The sequence below is a fragment of the Electrophorus electricus genome, chromosome 3 (genome assembly GCF_041902795.1).
Source record: "Electrophorus electricus isolate QZ-2024a chromosome 3, ASM4190279v1, whole genome shotgun sequence".
Taxonomy (NCBI): Eukaryota; Metazoa; Chordata; class Actinopteri; order Gymnotiformes; family Gymnotidae; genus Electrophorus; species Electrophorus electricus.
In genome coordinates, this window is record NC_137499.1 from 12,316,146 (window position 1) to 12,335,000 (window position 18,855).

At 49.3% G+C, this 18,855-nt stretch overlaps 2 protein-coding genes across 3 annotated transcripts in view; one reads left to right on the forward strand and one right to left on the reverse strand.

Moving 5' to 3' along the window:
- The first annotated feature begins 4,348 nt into the window (after positions 1 to 4,348).
- On the forward strand, positions 4,349 to 15,464 carry stk24b (serine/threonine kinase 24b (STE20 homolog, yeast)). Of its 2 annotated transcripts, XM_027018454.3 has the most exons (11): positions 4,353 to 5,058; positions 7,943 to 8,173; positions 9,573 to 9,629; positions 9,850 to 9,958; positions 10,336 to 10,493; positions 10,856 to 11,041; positions 11,239 to 11,384; positions 11,756 to 11,873; positions 11,969 to 12,031; positions 14,229 to 14,365; positions 14,506 to 15,464. In XM_027018454.3, the coding sequence occupies exons 1-11, from the start codon at positions 5,017 to 5,019 to the stop codon at positions 14,540 to 14,542; spliced, it is 1,284 nt and encodes a 427-aa protein (XP_026874255.2). In that variant the 5' UTR covers positions 4,353 to 5,016; the 3' UTR covers positions 14,543 to 15,464. The 2 variants fall into 2 exon arrangements, with proteins under 2 accessions (XP_081566491.1, XP_026874255.2); XM_081710365.1 differs by lacking the exon at positions 9,573 to 9,629 and having other exon boundaries at positions 4,349 to 5,058.
- Positions 15,465 to 15,593: 129 nt separating this feature from the next.
- The window catches only part of slc15a1b (solute carrier family 15 member 1b), a 9,961-nt gene continuing 6,699 nt past the window's right edge, over positions 15,594 to 18,855 (reverse strand). Inside the window, exons 16-23 of the mRNA XM_081710362.1 lie at positions 18,816 to 18,855; positions 17,850 to 17,984; positions 17,522 to 17,568; positions 17,331 to 17,438; positions 17,078 to 17,192; positions 16,811 to 16,948; positions 16,611 to 16,718; positions 15,594 to 16,522 (exon numbers count right to left, since the gene is read on the reverse strand). The exon at positions 18,816 to 18,855 is cut by the window's right edge and continues 77 nt beyond it. Coding sequence (XP_081566488.1) covers positions 16,301 to 16,522; positions 16,611 to 16,718; positions 16,811 to 16,948; positions 17,078 to 17,192; positions 17,331 to 17,438; positions 17,522 to 17,568; positions 17,850 to 17,984; positions 18,816 to 18,855 — 913 coding nt within the window. The 3' untranslated portion in view covers positions 15,594 to 16,300. The remainder of the gene's footprint in view (positions 16,523 to 16,610; positions 16,719 to 16,810; positions 16,949 to 17,077; positions 17,193 to 17,330; positions 17,439 to 17,521; positions 17,569 to 17,849; positions 17,985 to 18,815) is intronic.

The following is an 18,855-nucleotide window of genomic DNA, read 5'->3' on the forward strand; positions in this document are numbered from 1 at the left end:
GAAAGACATTCGGAGTTCTATGGAGCGTCTCTGCCATGTGTTTATTAATTTGTTAATTTGTTGAGGTTAAAGAAGTAAAGCAATCAAGACATTTTAAAAAACTGCATCATGACTTCACAGCAGTTTGCAGAATCAGGCAGAAAGCTTAAACAGACGAGAAAAGAAAGGAAAGAGAAGTAAAAGATCCCCAGAAGCTTGCGAAGCGTTCGCAAATACAGCACGCCAGAAGCAGCTTGGCATTGCCAGCACGGCCACGCGCGCGTTATGCATCACCCCACCTCACTGATTCATCGTGACTCATTGCGATGGCCGGTCTCGCAGAACCAGAGCAAACACAATCTCTCACCGTGCAGCCAATAAGTGGGCACCCAGTGGGAATACAGCCCGGTGTTTACCGGCGCACCCGCTGCTTCTCACCATCAGTATGCCAGAGGGCGCGTGCTCCCGGTCCGGCAGGCTGGTCGAGTGCTGTCCACCAGGGCACATGCGCGAGCAGTGGAGACAGAGAGAGAGAGAGAGAATGCTTGAACGGCTATGAAGCATTATAATGCACGTGACATCGTCTGGTAATCGGCTTGCGAGGCCTTTGAAACCAGGCAAGGCTGGACTCGCGCTTCAACATTTTTATGCACTTCCGTCATTCTTATGAAATGCACGTGGGGCACTGCGGGCGCGGCGATTCCGCTCTCATTCGGAAGTGATTTATTACTGAACGTTTGCGAAGATTAATAGAAGACGATGGATTAGATTAATTAAAGGCACGTGTGAATACACCGGATGAGGCTTAATAGTAAAATGACATCGTCATCCATTTTGAGCGGAGAGTTGATCAAATATATTAATTTGCATCTAAAGGATCGTCGTAAAAATGCCACGAGTGATAAATGGTTATCAATTCTCACTGAGATACAGGAGACAAGATCGAGACAAAAGCAACGTTTTTCCTTTAAAATTGGAAACAGGGAACAAAATGTCTAGCCTGGCCTGTTATCTCACCGAGAGAATGGCAGATGAATGCCAGATAATAACTGAACCTTTATCACTTTTATCTGCTACCACCTTCTAAATCCCGTGGAACATTAAAAGAAAAGCTCACTGCTTGTTCAAAGCAGATGTGTATGACCTATACATTTATTCAATAACCATTAGGCTACAGAATAATTGGTAAATACAGTGAACTACAGTACCCAGCAGGCACACCTCGGCCTGCAGGGTTGGAAGAGCACCCATACCAGCACCTTCTGTAGTTTTAGATTTAACTGCTGCGCGAGCTCAATTCAACTGTGGTGCGCGGGCCGTGACTGATGATGCAGGAGGAGGGCGGACCTAATGTTGACCTTTCGGAATGCCTTCGCCACGAGATAATACCACAGCTCCAGGCTCAGGAAAGAACCAGTGCCTTCACACAACCTCCCAGAGTTTTAGACATGTCAAGCCATAGCTTATTATTGATGACTTATTTTATATTCTATAGTTCACCTGCGCTACTCAGGTACTCGGGTACCACTTCATGCCTCTGTGGGCTGCCAGAGAGGGTGGTTTACTCCTGAAGTTCTTTGTATTTCCGACCATTGCAGCTCATTCATCACCTCTTATTTTGTACGTTGCTTGTGCCTTCCGTACAGCAGCTAATTAAGGTGCTCCAAGGCCTGCCACTGGTTCCGCTAGCAGGCATTATTTTTAATTACACCAGCACGCTGGTTAACACAGCCATGCAGGGCAGGATGTTATCGCAAACACTGAAAAACACACACACACACACACACACACAAATATGTACACACACACATACGCACACTATCGCACACATACACACACTATTGCACACATGCACATCACAAATATGCACACATACACACACGTACACACTATCACACACATCACAAATATGTACACACAAACACACATGTATACACACTATTGCACACATGCACATCACAAATATGTACACATACACACATGCACACACCAGTCTTATAGACATGCCCATCACAAACATGCACACATACACAAAGACACACATGCATATCACAAATGCACACAAAAACATACTTGGCCATCACAAATATGCCCACTCACATACACACAAAATATGTACATCACACACACACAAACAAACACACATGCAGGCTCAAACTTTTATCTATTCGCATCAAAGAGCAAAACACTGCTAAATAAACTGTAATATTCATACTGTGTGATGTGTACAGAGCAGAAGGCACAGGCACACACACTGAGGGGGAACAACTCCACCTCCAGCTGAGCTTTAAAATGGAAGGCATAAAGCATAAAGTTTTCTTAAAGAGCTCTAATGCTCCATGCATAATTTATCTCAGCAGTTTTAATATTTCATAAGGGCAACATTTCATGGCCGCAGTGAATGCTACCGTATGTAACCCACCACTTCCTTTCAGGCAGAACACTTGGTCTTGAGAAGTCTTCCTCAGTAAATTTTTTCTCCTGATGTTCCTGGGCTTAGTGTGTGTTTAGCTACTCCACTCCCAGTGGGCCCTGAAAATAAAACCCACATCTTCTGCAGTGCACTTGCACGACCATTCTGGCTTGTGTGAATACACTGCTGCGCTGTCGGACTCATACTGTAAACTGCTGACAAGCACGTGATGGCCTACTGTGGTGACCTGTGATTCTGACTCCTGACATGAGAAAAGAACAGATGAGAAGAGAGAGTAGAAACTTGATAATGCAAAGGAATATTCTGCACTTCTAATCTTTTATTTACTTCAATTTTTTTTTTGTCCTTTGGTCATCAACCTCCCTTAAAGACAGCTGTTCATTGTTCTGCTGTAACCATCAGCATCCAAGGGGGAGCCAGTAACAGGAAATCCTTTCATTTCAAATGTTATATTATTATGTAGTGGATCTCTCTCTTCCTTAGTTGGTTTTTGTCTGTGTGTGCATTTATATGAATGAAAGAGAGAGAGAGAGAGACAGAAGAAAAAGAAGAGTGAGAAATTGAGAAAGAGCGAGAGAGAGACTCAGAGAAATAAATGAGTAATCACAGACCATGATTGACATGTCATCCAGACATGAGAAAAACGTTATATGTTATCATGGCTCAGTAAAGGTGTCTTTTTACAGGTCTGGACTTGGCTTTAGTGTATGTAAGTGTGTGTGCGCGTGTGTGTGTGCAAGAGCTGTTTAGGGTTCTAGGTGTGGTGCACTTGAAGCATAGCTCGATCTCCCATCCTTCGCTAAATATCCGCCCTGTTTTTCACGGGGGGTTGAGAGGGGAGTCCAAAAGCCTGTTTGAAGAAGATTGAGCAGATTTAAGATGAAGAGACCCTCTGGAGGAATTCGAGGGGGTTTGAGGATTAGGACCGTTTCATTCTCGCCACACGGCGTGGCTGCAGACCATGTCTGATGTCTTCGGAGGCAAACGGAGCATTCCAGTAAACAGAGACAGAACAGATAAGCAGGAATTCAGCTCCTGGACCAGCCTACGTGTTGGAGAAGCCTGGGTCGCATTTATCCGGTTAGAGCAACATAAAAATGTACAGAAACAGAATCTGCAACTTTGTTGGTTTCATAAACAAACTGATTAGAGACATTCTGGCCTTTGAGGTTACGATTACAATCCCATTACAAAACTAGACAGCTATCCCTTATCAACTCTTTATGAATTTTTGAAACAAAAACCTGGCATTTATTGGTAAAATCTCATTCAAACACCATTTGAGTCTTTCTTACACAAACATGAGATGGTGCTTGCTGCATTTGATCACACTTCATACACTAATTAAATACGTAATTATTATTTATTATTTTCCTACATAATTTCATACACTAATTTAATAGCGCCTAATAAACCTTCACTCTTCTTAGTGGTCAGGGAGGACCCTGTAAACTGAATATTAATTCTGGCCTTACTTATCAGATATTAAGGTTAAAATCTTCTTAGAATTAAGCTTACCGTTACGGTACGTGATAAGACCACACGACCTGGACGTGAAATGTAGAGGACTTTCGCCATCTAGTGTTTGGAAAAGCGAGCGTGTTGGGCAGATAACAGTTCACCTGCGCACGCTGGGCGTCGCTGGAGTGTCTAGGGTTGAGTCACTGCAGCAAAACCTCAGCGCTAAAAACGACCAAAAATCTTACATCTGAAAAGATTAAAATCTTTCGCTGACAACGGTGTCTTCAAAATAAAAAGGAACTGAGGGAAAAAGTCGAAGTCGGTAAAATAATCATTTTAGGAAGGAACATTAGGCGCAGGTATAAAATAGCGCAGCTGCATAATAATAATAATAATAATAATAATAATAATAATAACAACAACAACAACAAGAAGAAGAACAACAATAATGTAATTCCGGAAGGTTCCCGCGCGCAGGGGCGTGTCTTGGCGCATCCGGCTCCGCCCTGACGTCACAGTGACAGCGTCGACAAGATGGCGCGAGCTGGGCGTTTAGCGTAGTGAAGGATATGAGGAAGTGGACGATGTCGACGCCGTTTCTTTAGCCACCGGATGCGAGCGACGTCTTTGGCTCCGCGCGCCATCGTCGCGGTTACCGCACAGTCCGTAGGCCGCGCGGCCAGCAGGCAGACCGGCGCGCGCCGAGTCGAAAAGGATCCGTGAGAGGAGAAAACGACGACAGTAACTGTCGCGTCCCCGGACACATCACTTACCTTCATCTTCATCTTCATCTTTGTATAGAAACTTTGTCATTTTTCTCCCTCCCCCCCCCCCCCCGAGCCGAGCGGATGTCTGATCGTTGGCTCGTGGCTGCGTAAAAAGCTCGCGGTGGGGCGCGCGGGACCGGACCGCAGGAGGAGACGTGCGTGTTCTGCGCGAGTCGTCTTTCTTTCTTCGTCCGCGGGACCTGCAGTTTCTCCGTGGATGTTGTTTTCGTCATCATTGCGACTTCATCATTATCATTATTATCATCATCATCATCATCATCATCATCGCGGCTTCGTAATCATCACGGGATCAAACCGCGGTGCAGGAGGGCGACGTCGCGAAGTTCGTAACACGCGTGAGGTGTACGTGACGTCATGGCGCACTCGCCGGTGCAGGGGGGTCTGCCGGGGATGCAGGTACCGCACGCGCGCTCTCACACCCTTTAAAAGTCTCTTAAGGAACCGAACGTGTCGCACATCAACTTCCATTTCTAAGCGTCAGTGTTTTATTCAGATGAAAATGTCCACTTCGCCTTTAGGAGTTGGTTGGTAGTGCACGTGCTGTCCAGTTTAACAACCTGGGTCAGCCTAGCACACACCAGTACTGCGGACACCAGCGGTCCGCTATACAGACAGTGAAGTCATTGCTGCAGGGGCACCTTTAAAGAGGCCCATTAGATGTGTTTGCTAATAGCAGAACTGTGTGTTTGTGTGTGTACAATAGGAAAGGCTACAGTGATGTAGGATGAGCACAGATCAGCCCATGAAAGGGAGAGAGAAGCTCTTATGGTATATAATGGTAGTCAGAGCTGGGTAGTTGTGCACATGCACTTGTAACCAGAGCAACTGTAGCGCGTCCGACGCCGCTAAGCCTGGTTGCGACGGGTCCAGACATGAGCTGGCCCTTTGGCTCAATGCGGTGGCGTTGGAGAAGGTTCCTTGTAGGAACGCAACAAGGCCGCTCCCTCTCTGAGTCTGAGCTCACACCTTCTGAAACCATGTGCGCTGGTATGGTGAAAATCTCACGTTTCCTGCTTGGTCGCAGAGGAAGTGCTCTTTTTCTCTCTCGCTCTCTCGCTTTTCTCCTTGGCTTTCCGTTTGTCTCTCCGGTCATGATCACTGCAGGCCGGGCTCCCTCAGCACCATAAAATGGAGAGAACCCAGCCTATGCCTCCACCTGACTGCACCATCGCCTGTGTGGCAAGTCTTGCGTCATGTAACTCAACACCTGCAAAGGCAGAAACCACAGGGCAGGTAGAGATGAACTGAGAGAACGGCTTGGCTCGTGCGCCTGTCCGTGTGGGGACGGAAGGTCTCGTAACTGAATGTGTGTGGGAGTGGTAAAGAGAGGCTACTTTGTGTGTGCGCGCGCGTGCATGCATGATGGATCGAGACAGAAACTGGAAATCGGCCTCATGGCTAAAGCCTTGTCTGTGTTTCTCTCCATCACTTACAGGTCACTTTAAGACATCATGCTACTTGCTGTGCTATAACAGGAACTCTGTAAAAAAAAAAAGAAAAAAAAAAGAGTTCTTAAGAAAAAGAACAGGATACAAAATGCGTTTGTATCTTTGTACGTTTGTATCGAGTTGAGCACCAGTCACATTAGTGACGAATGATCGTCTATCCTAATGGACGTGTTTCTCATTGTTGTATTGTTCAGCCTAAAGTGTACATAGCAGATATGCCGTTAGCTTTAGACAAAGCCTACAGAACCTCTGAGGGCTGAAGTATTCTCGCCTTCAAAGTACATTCCATCTCAGAGCTATTTGGATTCTAGTAAAGAGAATTTTCAGCGTCCTTTAACCTGATTCAGCTTTGTCGCCATGGTGCACCCGTGTTGCTCAACGTCACCTACAGGTGTTCGTTTATGTTCAGATATGTGGTAGAGGTGTCTTGTAGGTGAACTCTACACCTTGTAGATTTCATTAAATGTAGCCTGTTTTGGTTTTTTTAGGATGTTTGAGGTCTCCTGCAGCAGGTAGTTTCAGAGGAGAAGTTGGGGAAGTTCCTCTGGTTCCAACATCTGAAGGTGAAGGGTCAGTGACGGTGACCACGGCGTGGTCTGCTGTCCGTGATGGAGCACTGTTGCTAAGGACTACTGTCAGAGCCCCAGGAACAGAGATCACACCTCAGCCCCCCAATGAGAAAAAAATGACCTAATGTTCTGATCATTTTTGAAGACCCCTGTCAGTCACAGGCCATTAGACCCCTCCCCCTGCATCTCCCTCATAGGTGTTTTGGGTTTGGGGGAGGGGGGACACACCTTTTTGGGGGTATTTGCTAACCCTGGGTGTTTGCCATCTCAGAATCCTCTGCTGCTGGGCTATTTCCCCACCCCTGAGTGTTTCCCGTCCCAGAATCCTCTGCTGCTGGTGTGAGCTGCTGAAGTTCTACCATGTGCTTAGGCTTTGCCCCGGTTGCATCCCTCAGATGCTTAGACCGTTTCCTTAGAGAAAACCTCAGGGGTGAAGGAACATCCTGGGTCGCCCTGGTGACCTTTGGCCATCTCTGGATGTGCCTCTGTCTTCCCTTGGCAGAGGATGAGATGGAAAATTAGCAAAGAGACCAGGCTAAGCGGAGCAGATGAACTGCGCTGTCGTTCTTCGGATCACGATTACTTTAAACGTCCATTATTGTTGCTGCTTTTTGTCTCTGACGGTTCTTTTGTGTGCTGAGATGTCTCCAACGGGAAGAAGAGAGCTGTGCTAGTGGTTTCCCGTCTCTGAAATACCAACGATACCAGTAGACAGGCAGTATGGGTCCAAAAGTTGGTTTGAGTGCAGCTTCTTTTTTTCTTTCAGTGCTCAGAAGAGCTTCCCAGAACTCTCTAGAGCAATTCAGCCTCAGACTGCTTCACAAAGCACCTTTGACATTATAACAAACAGCTGGAAGAGTTTTTCAGTTGAGGTCGTTCAGGGTTAAAGCATAAGGGGAAACATTTGAATCAAGTCAAAGTCTACTGTTAGTGGAGTGTGCGCATTACCCTTCAAATAATATTTATTTGATATTAACACAGTTCTTAAAAATGTAAATAGGGGCAAATGGGATATTTCTAAATATTAGTAGGTCTGAGGACTTGTCTACAAAAATAATTGATTTATCTGAGTTCTTTGAGCATGTAAGCATAATTTTGTATTGATCATAATGGCAGTGGTGAGCTCTGTCCTGGGGGGCCGTTTCCGCAGACTCAGCCGAGGGCAGGAATGTCCGGAAGGTCTGTAGCGGCGAGGCGTTGATCTCTCTCTCTCTCTCTCTCTCTCGCTCTCTCTCTCGCTCTCTCTCTCTCCCATCGTCCCAGAACTTGAAGGCGGACCCCGAGCAGCTGTTCAACAAGATGGAGCGGATTGGCAGGGGCTCGTTTGGCGAGGTCTTCAAAGGCATCGACAGGCGCACGCAGAAGGTGGTGGCCATCAAGATCATCGACCTGGAGGAGGCGGAGGATGAGATTGAGGATATCCAACAGGAGATCACTGTGCTGAGCCAGTGCGACAGCCCCCACGTCACCAAGTACTACGGCTCCTACCTCAAAGTGAGCGGGGCCGGTCGGATAGTCACGCTCGGGCGTACTCCCAGTGGGCTGCACCAGCGCAGTGTTTTTACAGTTTGCTCCAGAAACACCCGATTCAACGCGTAATGTCCCAGCGCTCGGCTGATTGGTTGAGCGGAGTGTGAAGTGGGACGGTCCTGCGTTCTCGTAAATCATCACACACAACGGTGTCTTTTACAGATGTGCGTTATTGAATTTGGCACCCGTCCCGAGGCCTCCCCGGTACGTGACGAGCCGTTTAATGGCAACCCGCCGCACGTACGCGACCCCTGTGCTGGAGCTGAGCTGCTCTAGTAAGGAACAAGACAACAAAACACTCTCTGGCCCAGTAGAGCAGACTGACGCTGTCTTTGGCAGTTCCGTAAGACATGAGAATGGGTCTGAGTGTGAAGGCGAGGCACGGGCCTCCCTTTAGGAGGTGCGAGCCGCTTTAGCGGAAGGAGGAGGCCCCACCCCTCCAAGAGAGAGGTTAGGGCTGCACAATACATCACCTCGTAAACATTATAACGATACTGGGATTAGTGATATTGATATATATCAGTAGTTCAGTTTGAATGCATGAGCGTGCGCTTGGCAGACCTGCTTGGCAGTCTGGCCGTCTGCATGCTGAAACGTGTGAGGGGTGAAGAGTCAAGAGCCTGCAGGCTTTTGATTTGCGCCGCTCGGTCTCCTTGTCTGCGCCGGGAGGACGGCTGAACCCGGTGGTGCACCGGGCGGCTGTCGCCAACCCCAGACTGCGCTAGAATTCAAGGCACATCAGAGTCGCTACACGGCCGTCCTCCAGACGGGCTGGATGCTACTGTGCAGCGCGGACACAGCAAGGCTCCGCGGTGTCGCAACCTGCGTAGAAACGCTTCCCGTCATGGTGGGGTCAGTGGGGAGGGTGAACAGCAGTAGTGTTGAGGGGGTTGGGAGCCACGCCCTGTGCCTGTTGGAGGGCTCGACATCAACCGCTGGAGGAGGAGATCGTTGGCTTGGGATCTGGATTGGGCATTTTAATGTGCTGCGTTTAGGTGTAAACACAGTTCAGACCACCTCATGCTTCCATGCTTTTTTTGGACTCCCCACCCACTCAGATCAGCCTCCAGTCCCACAGGAATGAGGGATAGGGATTAGACGTGTGTGTGTGTGTGTGTGTGTGTGTGTGTGTGTGGATTTGCGCGCGTGTGTGTGTGCGCTTCTGTGTGTGTGTCGATTTGCGCGTGTGTGCGCTTCTGTGTGTGTGTCTGTGGATTTGTGTGTGTGTGTGTGTGTGTGTTTTATGAGTGAGGAGGAGTGTTTGTTCAGCTGATGCCGTCTCCCTCTCTCTCTCTCTCTCTCTCTCTCTCTCTCTCTCCCTCCCCCCTGTGCTCTCTGTCCTTCTCTCCCTCTCTCTCTTCAGGGCACAAAGTTGTGGATCATCATGGAGTATCTGGGTGGAGGCTCTGCGCTGGACTTGGTGAGTTGTGGGTCGGCTCCAGGTGCTTACGGACTGAAATAAGACAAAGAGCTTCTATGGCGTATAAAAACTCACCCTCCTAACCCAGTGTGCGTGGGATGTTATCTGTGTACTTGGGCTGCAGACCCTTTTAGACAGTGGGGTGGAGACCAGGGGGATTCTGTGGGTTCAGGTGTTTGGACCCCAGGCTGAGTGCCGCATCTGTGTCTGTCTCGTTCAGCTGGAGCCTGGTGCCCTGGACGAGACGCAGATTGCCACCATCCTGCGCGAGATCCTGAAGGGGCTTGAGTACTTGCATTCCGAGAAGAAAATTCACAGAGACATTAAAGGTACAGCCTCCCGTTCCACCGCAGGAAGGGCTGCCCACGGTAACGATGTCAGAGAACTCAGAATTAGAGAGCAGAGACAATTAGGCTTATATCTGAGCATGGGACTGGGCCCCTGGTGTACCATGTGCTGAACACAGTTCTTGGTGTAGCATGTGCCGAAACCCACACAGACGCACGGAGCACATGGAAACTCCATCCAGAGAGGGACTCGAACCCAAGACCCTAGCGCTGAGAGACAAACACTCTCACCACCAAGCTGTGCTGCCCGAAAAAAGACACAATGCAAAGTCGGTATTTGAATTGACACAATAGTAGGCCTACGCTAAACGTATGTGTTTGTGTGTGTGTGTGTGTGTGTGTGCGCGTGCTTCACCCAGCGGCGAATGTGCTGCTCTCCGAGCAGGGTGAAGTGAAGCTGGCAGACTTTGGCGTGGCCGGCCAGCTCACAGATACGCAGATCAAGCGGAACACGTTTGTGGGCACGCCCTTCTGGATGGCCCCTGAGGTCATCAAGCAGTCGGCCTACGACTCCAAGGTCAGCAGGGGTCAACATACCTTTCTATGGTCCCTCCGGTCTTGGTGATCACAGAGTATCCATGATGTAAATAGACTGTAGATGATGGATCATTTTAAGGGAGAATCAAATTAACACACAGATTTCTGTCTAGATTAAGTCTGCTTTAATAATATGGGAAAATTCCTCTATATTTTGGTTTTAATGCCAAGCATGCTAAATCAAAGATTCTAAATTCTGAATCTAAATCTAAAAATCTAAAGCTAAATTTCTAATTTAAAATTCTAAATAGGAAGTGTCTGAGGTGCTGTGATATCCTCTCACGCTGGGCTTCTGGACCCGTCTCTCCAACCCCCACCCCCGGTCTGTGCTCTCCCCCACAGGCAGACATCTGGTCGCTAGGGATCACGGCGATCGAGCTGGCCAAAGGTGAGCCCCCCCACTCGGACCTGCACCCCATGAAGGTGCTGTTCCTCATCCCGAAGAACAACCCCCCCACACTGGAGGGCAATTATAGCAAGCCGCTCCGAGAGTTTGTGGAGGCCTGCTTGAACAAGGAGCCCAGCTTTGTGAGTGTGCAGGCTGCCTGGGCATAAAAACGCCAAAGAAAATTACAATAATAAATAAGATCAAAAAGAAAAATAATAACTAATAAATAATAATTGCCATTTTTATCCATTTTTTTCTCGCTCTGTGTCTAACTCTCCCTCATTCTCCATTTCCCTCTCTCTCTCTCTCTCTCTCTCTCTCCCTCCCTCCCTCCCAGAGACCCTCAGCCAAAGAGTTGTTAAAGCACAAGCTAATTGTGCGTCACGCTAAGCGGACGTCCTACCTGACCGAGCTCATCGACCGCTACAAGCAGTGGAAGAGCCAGAGAAGCCGCGAGGAGTCCAGCTCGGACGAGTCTGACTCGTACGTGTACCTCTCACCTCCTCGCTCGCCCTCACGGACAATCCCCATTCCAGCAGCCAGAGCCTCCTTCCATTCACGCTCACAATTCCAGGAGAAAATTCCAGCTCGTCGCTCCCTGCCTTCTGGAAGATTCTGGTGTTCCTCTACCCTTAAAAGCTGTGCTGAAAAATTCTTTACCCCCCTTATCCCCGTCTCTTTCCAAGACACTGGTCCGTATCTTCCCTGAACTGTAATCTCACAGCGGTTCTGACGCAGCCTGCAAAGACGATTTCATATTCTATCAGAAATGCACTTAAAGTGAATTCTTTTGATCTCCCTACCCTACACACTCTGTTTGTTTCTCTCTCTCTCTCTCTCTCTCGCTCTCGCAGGGAGCCAGATGGACAGGCTTCGGGGGGTAATGACTTTTCCAGTGATGACTGGATCTTCACTATTCGGGAGAAAGATCCCAAAAAGCTGCAGAATGGAGCCAGTATGGCAGGAGACCAGGTGAGCTCACGGTGACATCGCACTTCATGGGATTGTTTTTCCCCAGTAGCTCCTGTTGCTTCACTGTGTGTATATGTGTATGTATGCTGCTACAGGACGCTCCTAAGAGACTGTTATCACAGAGCCTGTCCACTATCATTACTCCAGTCTTCACAGAGGTACGTTTAAATGTCATGCTCCTAATTTATCAGAATGTTTACATATTGCATATTTACAGCATTTAGCTGACACTTTTATCTGAAGCGACTTACAATTATGACTGAGTACAACTTGAGTAATTGAGGGTTAAGGGTCTTGCTCAGGGGCCCAACAGTGGCAACTTGGCAGTTGTGGCACTTGAACCAGCGACCTTCTGATTACAAGTCAATTACCTTAACCACTGCGCTACCACTGCCTGCTGTAATCCTTCCTGTAACCCTAAAAATACAGAATAGAGGTTAGGGTCGGTGAGGTAACGAGGGTTGGGGTCGGTCGGCGAGGTAGAGAGGGTTGGGGTCGGTCGGCGAGGTAGAGAGGGTTGGGGTCGGTCGGCGAGGTAGAGAGGGTTGGGGTCGGTCGGCGAGGTAGAGAGGGTTGGGGTCAGTCGGCGAGGTAGAGAGGGTTGGGGAGGTAGAGAGGGTTGGGGTCGGTCGGCGAGGTAGAGAGGGTTGGGGTCGGTCGGCGAGGCAGAGAGGGTTGGGGTCGGTCGGCGAGGCAGAGAGGGTTGGGGTCGGTCGGCGAGGTAGAGGGTTGGGGTTGGTCGGCGAGGTAGAGAGGGTTGGGGAGGTAGAGAGGGTTGGGGTCGGCGGGTAGAGAGGGTTGGGGTCGGTCGGCGAGGTAGAGGTTTGGGGTCGGTCGGCGAGGTAGAGAGGGTTGGCGAGGTAGAGAGGGTTGGGTTCGGTTGGCGAGGTAGAGAGGGTTGGGGAGGTAGAGAGGGTTGGGGTTGGGGAGGTAGAGAGGGTTGGGGTCGGTCGGCGAGGTAGAGAGGGTTGGGGTCGGTTGGGGAGGTAGAGAGGGTTGGGGTCGGTTGGGGAGGTAGAGAGGGTTGGGGTCGGTTGGGGAGGTAGAGAGGGTTGGGGTCGGTCGGCGAGGTAGAGAGGGTTGGGGTCGGTCGGCGAGGTAGAGAGGGTTGGGGTCGGTCGGCGAGGTAGAGAGGGTTGGGGAGGCAGAGAGGGTTGGGGTCGGTCGGCGAGGCAGAGGGTTGGGGTCGGTCGGCGAGGTAGAGAGGGTTGGGGTCAGCGAGGTAGAGAGGGTTGGGGTCGGTCGGCGAGGTAGAGGTTTGGGGTCGGTCGGCGAGGTAGAGAGGGTTGGCGAGGTAGAGAGGGTTGGGTTCGGTTGGCGAGGTAGAGAGGGTTGGGGTCGGTCGGCGAGGTAGAGAGGGTTGGGGAGGTAGAGAGGGTTGGGGTTGGTCGGCGAGGCAGAGAGGGTTGGGGTCAGTCGGCGAGGTAGAGAGGGTTGGGGAGGTAGAGAGGGTTGGGGTCGGCGAGGTAGAGAGGGTTGGGGTCGGTCGGCGAGGTAGAGGTTTGGGGTCGGTCGGCGAGGTAGAGAGGGTTGGCGAGGTAGAGAGGGTTGGCGAGGTAGAGAGGGTTGGGTTCGGTTGGCGAGGTAGAGAGGGTTGGGGTCGGTCGGCGAGGTAGAGAGGGTTGGGGTCGGTCGGCGAGGTAGAGGGGGTTGGGGTCGGTCGGCGAGGTAGAGGGTTGGGGTCGGTCAGCAAGGTAGAGAGGCTAATAAATTCCCTCATCTGGCACAAGGAATTTTTCATTTCGTCAGACTGAAACTTGAGGTTCATTTCCTGTAATCCTAAAAATACAGAATAGAGGTTAGGGTCGGCGAGGTAACGAGGGTTGGGGTTGGTCGGCGAGGTAGAGAGGGTTGGGGTCGGTCGGCGAGGTAGAGAGGGTTGGGGTCGGTCGGCGAGGTAGAGAGGGTTGGGGAGGTAGAGAGGGTTGGGGAGGTAGAGAGGGTTGGGGTCGGCGAGGTAGAGAGGGTTGGGGTCGGCGAGGTAGAGAGGGTTGGGGTCGGCGAGGTAGAGGGTTGGGGTCGGTCGGCGAGGTAGAGAGGGTTGGCGTCGGTCGGCGAGGTAGAGAGGGTTGGCGAGGTAGAGAGGGTTGGGTTCGGTCGGCGAGGTAGAGGGGGTTGGGGTCGGTCGGCGAGGTAGAGGGGGTTGGGGTCGGTCGGCGAGGTAGAGGGGGTTGGGGTCGGTCGGCGAGGTAGAGGGTTGGGGTCGGTCAGCAAGGTAGAGAGGCTAATAAATTCCCTCATCTGGCGCAAGGAATTTTTCATTTCGTCAGACTGAAACTTGAGGTTCATTTGTAAAGGGCCAAAGCATGATTTCCCTGTGTGTGTGTATGTGTGTGTGTGTGTTCGTTCCTACAGCTGAAGGAGAGGGGCAGTGAGACCCCAGTAAAGCCCAGTGTGTTGGAGGAGCTGGAGGAGTCCATTTTCCTTGCTGAGGAGGCATATCCAGGGATCTCTGATGCCATGGTGACCCAGCTCATACAGAGACTGCAACGGTACATCCACTCTTCAGTACCATTATGGGATGCCTTGGCAAACCACATCCTGAATTCTGTCATCAGCGCAGATGCCATGAGAGCTTCAGAGCAACCGAGTTCTTGGAAATATTCTTAAACGTTTTTTTTTTCTCCTACAGGTTCTCCAGAACGAGGACTTCCTCTTCTCATCAGTGATTGGTTCACTTGATATGTCCATCATGTTGTGGCCCCTCCCTCAGGAATCAGCTCAGCCAATCCCAGCACCAGCAGACTCTGTGATGTCTCCTCTGGAGGACTGGTTGTCCCTCAGGCTGCTGCTGCTTTTTTAAATTATTTAAACTCTGGGCTCTTCAGACACAACAGAGAGGGTGGGTGTGTGTGGGGGTGTGTGTGTGTGGGGGTGTGTGTGGACGACCCCACCCCCACCACACACACTCTGGTTGGGTTACAGATGAGTGGCCACAAGTCACATAGCCAAGCGTAGAGCACTAGACTTCACTAGTACATCCAATGTGTGGCCACCCACTTCCAGAAGCTTCTAAGAATGCCACAACATCACCGAGAAATTAATGCTGCAGCCCTAAGGATGTCAGGTTCTGAATGGTGTGTGTGTGTGTGTGTGTGTGTGTGAGAGTGAATGAATGAGCAGGGTAGGCTTGGGAGGGGTGTCTGAGCCTTCATGCAAAAGCAGATTCAGTGGTCTCGCTGAAGTCTCGGGTGACCTGGGTTCAGTAGTTGACATGTTCTGGAGGACCTTGGGTGACCTGGGTTCAGTAGTTGGGGTGTTCTGGAGGACAGGTCTGGCTTGGTGGGGACATCATGTACACGTGTATATAGACTTGGTTTTACATGCCTTTTGGATTATGGGGTTTTTGGATTATGGGGTTTTTGCAACAATGAATCACTGTGCACAGATGGCCACAAGCTTCTGTAGATATTGTTAGTAAAAAATACATTTAAAAAGATGGTAAACCATAATTTAAAAAGCAAATCACTCAAATGGCCATTACTGATATCGCGTTGCCTTTTTATCAAATGTGCATTTTGGGGTTGAACTGTTAATTTTAATATGAAATGAAAGGGTTTTAATCATAAATAATGCTCTTTGTCCAAGCAATGCTGCATTTTGTGTTTCTTTCATGTGTTTCACAATAACAAAGGAATTCAAGCCTTAATCCTAAAGATGCCAAGTTACTATTCACTTTATGTTGCTGTTTTAAATATTTTAAAAAGAAGCTTCAACAGCCTGGGATGAAAGCATTCAAGATCTGTTCTTTATTGAAGTATTTTTACATTCGATCAGATTTATATATATATATAAAACCTTTTTATTACTCATCTTTATTCACTTTTTAGATACAAAGCACTAATACTATATAATAGATGCAGCTTTATGCTCGAAGGCATTAAACACAAATGTTTAATTATTTGCCCTTTGTATGTGGAGAGAATTAAAACATGACACATAAACACACTCAAGAACTACACACTGGCATTAACACACTCCATCAACACCAGCACACACATTAACACACACTCTCCGTCAATTATACACTGGCGTTAACGCACAGGAGACGTGACAAACACTCGCAACAGATACCAGCAGCTTTCATTTACATAACCACGCCTCCCCCGCTATGATAACACACCCCATAAACTAGACAAAAACATGACCTTCCATGCTGGTCCAGGAACAGCTCAGACTGTAAGACTGGGCCACTAAAACAGGGTGTTCAGGGTACTGAACTGACTAAGGACCTGGCTGTCTCTAGGTTATTGCTCACTCTCCGCAGAGCTCCACCCTTTTTGGCAAATAACCACGCCTCCTTAACCAAGAAAGATCCTGATTGGTAGGTCTTTCAGTACAGTATCCCTACACTCAAAGAACACAGTAAAACAGATCCCAGATCAGCAGAAACTATTACGCAGCAGGAGGGAGGGGCAGCTTGGCGTTCAGATCCGGGACTGCTTGACCTCAGACTTCTTGTCTTCTGAGGCAGGGATGACGTCTGTCATGCTTAGGTTCTTGCTCTTCTCTTCTTTGTCCTGGGGCCCGCCCTCGGCGAACTGGGCCTCGATCTCCATCGGGTCGATGTAGGTGTAGAAGTAAGCCATGATGGAGAAGATGACGCACACGCAGATCAGGAGGGATGCGAAGAGCACGTACTCGGCCCACTGCGGAGAACAAAGGGTTAACGGTTGCTGAGGTCGCGCAAACGCAGCGAGGATACCACCGAGGGCGCTAACGTGCAGTTTCAGGTACCTGGTCTGGAAGCTGGCCGGCCTCAGCCACGATCAGTACGATGATGTTGCCCACGGCAACAGTGAGCAACCAGCCAGCTTGAAGGACCGACTTCATGTTGCTGGGCGCCTGAAAGGTGACAGATACTCAGCGTGTCTTAAAGTTGTCTAGTGAAGTGAGGTGGGTTCTGCAGGGAGAACAGACAAAACAGCACCCCCTACCTGTGAGTAGGAGAACTCCAGGCCAGTGACAGAGAAGACCACCTCTCCAGTTGTCATGAGGAAGTACTGGGGAATCTGCCACGCCATGTGCACCGTGTTGGGCTTGATGTCTTCTATTGGCCGGATGGTTTTCGCACACTGCAGACGGCAGATGCGACACGGTCATTTGTGCACTCTCTTTCAGCCCCCATGGTTACCATAGAAACGTTTCGACTGGAGCGCCACGCCTCATTCTCTCTGGGCGCTTGCGGAGCGACTGTGACCCACCTCAGGTCCGAAGCTGAAGTCACCGGGGATGAGGAGTGTGTAGGAGCTACCAAATCCCAGACTCTGAGAGTACTCGCAAATCTGCCCCATCCTGTTGGAAATGAGGAACGTCGACCTGCAACACGTCCCAGAGAGGTGACATCACTCCGAGAGCAGACACACCCGCTAACCGTTTGTGGGACTCTTTTTATGTGGGTTTTTTGTGCTCTTATGCAGGAACCCAGTCGCACACAGTGAGCGACATCCCACTTACGTGCCCTCCGGGAGCTGGGTATAGTTGGAGAACCCAAACTGGGGGATGAAGCCCAGGTCTTTAGATCCTGCAGTAATGTTCACCTCCGCTTCAAAGCCGTTCACCAGCCTGGAACCAGATGAAAGATTCCAGCAAACAGTGTCTCTCCCACTGACTGGGAGCTAACTGGTCAGTACGTGAGCAGCACAGACCTGATTTCGTTGTTCCCTTGTTCCGGTTTGGCATTCACGTCTCGATTCTGAGAACAAAGGATGATGACGATTATAGAAACTTGATCAGTTTAACAGAACTGTTCTCATGCCACAGCTGCATTTGCAGTTGCATTCCAAGCAACTAATGATAATAATAATAATAATAATAATTCCAGCGCTGTGCAACCGCTGTTCTCCTACAGTTCATCTACCACACTATACATCTGATTTTGGCTTTTCTTTTTGTAAGCAGCACGTTTCTGTTCAAGGGGAAGGTCAGAAATATTCCCTTCAGGACATTGTTGAGTGGAGAACAGGAATGACTCACTCTCCCTTTGATTCCGGTGGAGGTGAGCAGGATGGTTTGGCGTTCCCCTTTGAGTAACGTTTCCGTGACTGGAGGTCTGCTCCCCACAGCTATGGTCACCGTGTTCTCATTAAACATCAAGTAGTCATCTGTGGACTGATAAGACAAGAGACATTTGACTTAGGTTTTTGTTTGATTGGTTGGTTGGTCACGTATTGGCAAATGATTTGAAGATTATCTGGAGGTGCACTGGACAAAATTTACGTGCCCATAAACAGTATTTATAATCATCACCTGGCCTGACACTTACATTTCAAACAGTATTTAAAACAGCAGTCTTTAATCAACACCTGGCCTGGTGCTTGTGTTTGCAATAGTATTTAAAGCAGTAGTCTTTAATCAATACTTGGCCTGGCGCTTCCATTTTAAACAGTATTTACAAACAGCAGTCTTTAATCAACACCTGGCCTGGTGCTTACATTTTAAACAGTATTTACAAACAGCAACCTTTAATCAATACCTGGCCTGGCGCTTTCATTTTAAACAGTATTTACAAACTGTAAAGTTTAATTGCTATTACTATCCATCTCTCTCTCTCTCTCTCTCTCTCTCTCTCTCTCTCTCTCTCTCTCTCTCTCTCTCTCTCTCTCTCTCTCTCTCTCTCTCTCTCTCTCTCTCTCTCTCTCCCTCTCCCTCTCTCCCTCCCTCCCTCCCAGAGACCCTCAGCCAAAGAGTTGTTAAAGCACAAGCTAATTGTGCGTCACGCTAAGCGGACGTCCTACCTGACCGAGCTCATCGACTGCTACACACAGTGGAAGAGCCAGAGAGCAGTCTTTAATCAACAGCATTTACAAACAGCAGTCTTTAATCAACACCTGGCCTGGCGCTTCCGTTTTAAACAGTATTTAAAACAGCAGTCTTTAATCAACACCTGCCTGGCGCTTCCATTTGAATGGGAACAGATGGGAATGAAAGGGTTTGGCATGCCTGGAAAGGCTGTATGCTGTACGTTGCTCCGTCCACGGTA